The sequence below is a fragment of the Chelmon rostratus genome, chromosome 17 (genome assembly GCF_017976325.1).
Source record: "Chelmon rostratus isolate fCheRos1 chromosome 17, fCheRos1.pri, whole genome shotgun sequence".
Classification (NCBI taxonomy): domain Eukaryota; kingdom Metazoa; phylum Chordata; class Actinopteri; order Chaetodontiformes; family Chaetodontidae; genus Chelmon; species Chelmon rostratus.
In genome coordinates, this window is record NC_055674.1 from 21668312 (window position 1) to 21674499 (window position 6188).

The window sequence follows — 6188 nt, forward strand, 5'->3', positions numbered from 1 at the left end:
ACATTTTTTTGAGTTATCAGAAACATCGACTTCAAATTAATAAAGTATTCTATCATCAACGTTTATGTTACAAAAGTTAAAGTAAAATATTTATTTGTAATTTATAAGGACCCTTCAGCCATACTTTACAACATGGCATTTTTAAGAGCCTATCATGATTTCAAGAACTGGACTCTATATCTGGGGCATTACAGTAAATGAACATTTTCTAAATACAGCGTAATGACCAACACTGATGGATTCCATGGGCTTTATAAAAAAAACAACTTTACTATCATAAGTTGTGACTGATGGCTTTACTATTGTTGATACATTATTTTCGAAAAGTAGGTATAAATAAAATTCCTTTGGGTGATATTAATCCCCTCTATTTGTAAAAATGAAGTTGAAATATGTTAGTAATGTTCTCAGTTTCATATAAGCCATCGAGTTGTGTCAGTAGTGTCAATAAGATGTTAATAACGCCCTTTTAATTCAGAGCCTCCAGAGCGTTTGTGAAGCTCTCTGATGAATGTTGACACTCTTATTTTGAAAACTCCGATCGGAAATACTGCTCGTGTTGTCGGCGGAGCGCGAGCTGCGTGTTCTGGCGCAGCTGTCATGGCTGCTCATAGTAACAACTTTATCCGCGTGCGCTTGTACTTTGACTACCCGCCGCCGGCCGTCATTGACTGCCGCATGTGCTGGCTGCTCGTGAACCTGAACACGTGCCGCGTGGTGGCGGATCTAGAGAGTATCATCCGAGAGAAGTTTGAATTCAGCCGCAGGAGCGTCCTCAGCCTGTTCGTAGAGGACTGCTACCTGCCGCACACCGAGAGCATCTATGTGGTGCGCGACAACGACAGCGTCAGGTGCGCGTGCTGGTATTCCGAGTGGTGGTGTCGGTCGTGATGTACCCCGCGAGCTTTTCTGGCCACACTTTGATGAGGTCATGGGTCTGTGCGGAGAAGTAGATTTAGGGGGCCCATTCAAACACAAACACGCAGTTTTGTGATTCTCTGTCCTGCAGATATTTTGACAAAAGAATGGTTAACTCAAGGTCCACCTACCACCCGTTCCCAGGCCTTTCAGTTGCTTTTGATGGTCTTCCTCTGCACATGGAGTTTGCTCAGTCTCAGTCTAATGTATTCATCTCAGTTAGTCAATGACTTAAAGTTGCCTTTGAGCAAGATGATAAGAAAAGTGTTTTTGTCAAAATTTGTGACTCTTCCTTTAAAAATGTGTTTGCAAATGCTCCAAAGTTGCTCATCTCCATTCTTGAATTTGCCAGGGTGAAGGTGGACTTTTTGGCTCAGGTGAATGCAAACAGCAGCGATCCAGACGGACCTACAGCAAGTGGAAAGTGCAGAAAGAGGCAGAGGCCTGCAGAGGACAATGGGCCAGGAGAGAATGGAGTGAATGTGGAATGGGTGAAAAAAAAGAGGAAAAAAGGGAGCGAGAAGAGCCTGGAGAGGGATGCCAAGCAGGCTTCAGGTGATGAGAGGAGTAAGAAGTCCCAAAAGAAGCGCAAAGAGAAGAAGAAACGAAAGAAGGCAGAGGGAAACGGACCTGCCGTCACCCCCAAAACATCTGCCTCGACCAAAAAAACCCCAGCCAGGGCAGACCAGCCAGGTCAAAGCAACAAGAAGCCCCCAGCGGTACAGGCAAGAGCGCAGGATGCCTCCTCTTCAGATTCCAGCAGCAGCAGTAGTGAGGAAGATGCAGCTCCCAAAAAAACAGCTGCCCAAAAACCTGCACCAAATACACCCTCCTCCACCCCTGCTGCTGCCAAAGCACCCCCAGCCACCAAACCCACCCAGGCAAAACCACACCCTCCTTCTTCATCCTCTTCAGAAAGTGACTCCTCCTCAGATGAGGCCACCAGTGTAAAAACCCTGCCGAAAAACAAACCCGTGACATCCACGACCCCCAAAGCAATAATAAGTGATAGCCCGAAGCCTCCTCAGGACAAAGTCGCAGAGCCGTGTACCTCGAGCAGCGAAGAGGAGATCAAGCTGGTTATCCGACAGCCAGCGCAGCAGCCGGGCCGCGGTGTCGGTGGTCAGTCGCCCTGGAGAGGCCGCGGCCGAGGAAGGCCCAGGCGCGGTGGCCCTGGAGAGAGGGGAAGGGGTGAAGGTAGAGGGGGCATGAGAGGGCACACTGGCAGCTTTGAGCTCAGCTATAATGGAGCCAAGGAGCCGGCCTACCAGACTGACTCACTGACCAACACGTCAGTCGTCCTCCAGGTCTGTCCCCATGTGTCTGCACGTGTGTCATCACTACAAATGAGTGTAGTTACAGCAGGGTGATTCAGTGTTTAAAGTTACATTTGATCTTTCTCTTTGATGCTAACTGACCCTTTGAGATCAAGGTGCTCTATGTCTCCTCTGCAGACAGCCAAAGCTCAATGTCCGCTATGCATAGTCACGATTGCTAAGCTATGATTGGACATTCACCGTTTGGGGGAGGGGTTTAGCAAGCAGTCATGAAATCTGAAAAGGGCATTTACATGTCTTGCCTCAGTCACATTATCTTCATTTAGCAGTACTTTCCCATCTGTTCTGTAAATGTGAACATGGTATTAAATATTACCTGCCCGTTCTGAATTACTGCGTATGAAGAGGCATTAATAATCCCTTGTGTTCTCGTCCACATCTCTGCATGTAGAACGGAGCAGAAAGCGCTCCCAAACAGGACTACAGCTCCATGCCCCTGCTGGCTGCTCCTCCACAGGTGGGGCAGAAGATTGCCTTCAAGGTAAGCCTTGTCTAGACTTATTAGCTGCAGGAAGTCTGCTCTGTTATCGATGCTGCATGCCTGCATGCTAACATGTGTAGCTTTGAAGCCCTGATCGCTCCACTGTTTAGTTTGTAACAAAATTAAACAACTCAGGTTCCCACAAAGCCTCCCTGCGAGCCGCATGACAACATATACCACTAGTTCTTAAATTATATATTGATTAATTGAGCAAAAATCAATAAGTAACAAATTTGCTTGTTTAAATTATTTTTAAACAAAAACATTTACCTGTGTCCTTCTTCCAGTGTGACTTTATGCTTTTCTTTAGTTTAGATGAGTAGACTGGACAATTTGCAGCAAAATCAGTCAAAAACTCTTCACTTATTGTTCTGTTACAAGTAACTTTTAATGCTGTTTTAAGATGAATTGTTCTTTTCACATCTGAGGTCATTCCATTAGCAGATCTGCCACCGTTAAAGGAAAAGCAGCAGTAAGCTGACTGAACTTCGTGTCTTGTTGTGAGCCTCTTTTTTTGTGTGTGTTCACAGTTGCTGGAGCTGACTGAGAGCTATACACCAGAGGTATCCGAATATAAGGTGAGAGAAACCGTTTGTGCTGCAGCAGTCTAAACTATCAGCCACAGCCGTTCATTCATACAGTCACCACACTGCTCATCACCCCTGCCGCTGTGCATTCCAGGAGGGGAGGATTGTGAGTTTTGACCACGCCACCAAACAGATTGAGCTGGAACTACAACATGTCTCACAAGGTAATGATAATTTCCACAGAATCATGGAGTTTTAGAGGAATTCCACACACAGAAACCAGGGAAGTGGACACTTTCTGAGCAGAAATCGTGATGTACTTAAGCAGAGTACACAGTATTTTCCAACGTGCTCCACACATTTGTGCTTACTCATAACTCCCTGCCTCTCCCTCAGCTCCTGTAGAGCCTGGCAAGTTTGACCTGGTCTATCAGAACCCAGATGGCTCGGAGAGAGTGGAGTATGCAGTGTCCAGAGGCTCTCGGGTAGGTCTTTGTCTATTGTTTAATGATGAATCTCATAAAACATACTTCTTAAATTAATAGTTCAAACTTGTGGGAGATATGCTCAATTGCTTCCTTTCCAAGATGGAAATGAAAGGATCGACATCAGTCTGTAGTGTGTGTTAAGTACAGAGCTGGAATCAGGACATGGTTAGCCTAGCTTAGCACAAAGACTGGAGGCAGGGGGAAAACATCTAACCTGGCTCTGTCCAGAGTTCAATAGCACACCTCCTAGTTTAAGTTCTGTATTGGAGCCACAGCTTGGCCGATTTTGGTATCGCACTGGCATAATAAGATAACCTGGCAACTTCACTGTAATGACCAGACTCCAAGAAGCTGTGCACAAGCGCCATGTTGTGTTGTTTGCCAAGACATGGTTGAAAAACTTAACTCCTGCCTAAAACTATAAATTATAGCCTTTAAAATTTGGTTTGGTTGTGGGTTGAATAAAAGAGATAGGTGTAATTTTAAACTCCTGAGTATGCCACACTAGCTGTTTCCCCTCAATTCTAGTGTTGATGCTAAGCTAGGTTAACCATGTCCTGCTCTTACTGCACATGTGACTGATACAGATCTCCTCATTAGTTATTCTTCCAAAATGGTGTACAAGACCAAGTAAATAAGGAGGGGTTGAATATTGTCATCATGTATAAGTACCAGGTTTGTGCTAGTTAGTGGAAAATAGTAATTAGTTACAGTCACTAGTTACAGCATTAAAAAGTAACTAAACTACTTTCCTGATTACTTCCACCTAAAGGTGATGTGCCACTGTGATGAGTAGCTTTTTAGTTACTCTTTAAATGTCTAATTTGAAATGCTGATATTGTAATAGTGCTGTGTGATACGACAAAAATGTCATATGCTGATATACGTATGTAGATCATTCATATCCAGGTGACATTTCACAATACAGCACACTTTCCGTAAATTCAATGAATAGAAAATGAAAAGGCCTGTTTCTTATTACATTTTGAATTATATACTCAACAAATATGAGGTGCTTACTTACCTTTTGTGCAAAGTCAGGTAATTATATAACAAAATCTAAAATAGGAATGTATAAAACAGAAAAAGGTAAAAAGAAAACAATTTTCAATTATGTCTGAGTCTGGGCTTTGTTATGAGCTCTCGACTGGACTTCTGTGGCTCTCATCCGCAGACTCTCCCTGCACTGTGACATGATTCTTGCATAGGTGGTCAAAGAGTCTTTCTGTCCGTGTCAGACATTTCCTCCATAACCTACGACCATGACACAGACGTAGCCCCTCTTTTAGGTACGAGCTCCTCGTGTTGTCCTGGCTGACCGGAGGGAACGTGTCTGTTCAGAACATGCTGGTCTGTTGGTAATTATCATGTTTGTGCGGGTTTATAGTTTTAACCATTAGTGAGGTGGCAGGTGCCAGGTTTTAGCCCCCCCTCAATGTACATTCATGAGCTCATCACCCACCCTCTCTTCTGTTACTCATCCAAACAGGAGAAAGTGGGGGACAAATATGATCGCGTATGCAGAAAGTAGCAGTTGTTGTTGTTTGAGTGCTGTTCGTGGTATTGTTTCCTGTTATATCCATACTGATCTTGTTTTAATCTGGCGTAGTCACAGTTTAGGTAACGTCTTCGCTTCCCTCCCGCAGGTGACAGAGCGCTGGGACTCCCTGCTAGAACCAAGACTCATCATTTAAGCCAAGGAAGTTGAACAAGCCCCTACTTTGGCGAGACAGATTTCCCTTTTCTCCAACGCTGTTTCAGGATCCTTCAACTTGTAGTCCAGTGCCAAGGTTAAACTGTTTCATATGACAGCTAAGGAGTATGTTTATGATTGACAGTGTTCTCTGTTCTTCTAGATTCGTCATCACTTTGCACACAGCTACTGCATAACAAAGTACAGGTGTCAGTGCTGAAAAATGTTTTAATTGTTGCATTTAAATTGGAGTTAGATATTAAATGCTTTTTTTATATGTAGGTGTTTTTAGTGATTGTTTCCAGGATGGGAACAAAATGGTTTTATGTTTTGTACAGTGATGTGACTGTGGATATCAGTCTTGTATAAACTGTTTTTTCTAATAAAAACTGTGTCTCCTGCTCTGACTGTATTATTCCAGTGTGGAAATGTTCTGTTTTATGTGTGCCAGGAAAAGAAAAAGTGGTTGAATGCAGGAAATATAAAATAGTGACAGTAGGTCAAAATTATGAGATGCCTAAAGAAAAAGTATTTGAATTCCTATGTCAAAGTTATGAGAAGTGATGACACTAAGTTTGAGATAGTCAAAATGATCAGAACTCAAAATTTAGACTCATTATATTATGACTTTCATTAAATGATTTACTGGGATAATGTTAACGTAGTGAAGCAACAGCCCAAATAGATTCTTATAGTCTGCAAACTGACTGTCAGCTACAGAGAAATATCTATTTCAGCTATGCC

At 43.3% G+C, this 6188-nt stretch overlaps 1 protein-coding gene across 1 annotated transcript; it reads left to right on the forward strand.

The window, feature by feature from the left end:
• The first annotated feature begins 600 nt into the window (after positions 1 to 600).
• coil (coilin p80) lies at positions 601 to 5814 on the forward strand. Its single transcript, XM_041957534.1, has 7 exons — positions 601 to 851; positions 1271 to 2225; positions 2647 to 2736; positions 3267 to 3314; positions 3418 to 3487; positions 3660 to 3748; positions 5398 to 5814. Exons 1-7 carry the CDS (start codon positions 601 to 603, stop codon positions 5443 to 5445), a joined length of 1551 nt encoding a protein of 516 aa, XP_041813468.1. The 3' UTR covers positions 5446 to 5814.
• The last annotated feature ends 374 nt before the right edge of the window (positions 5815 to 6188 follow it).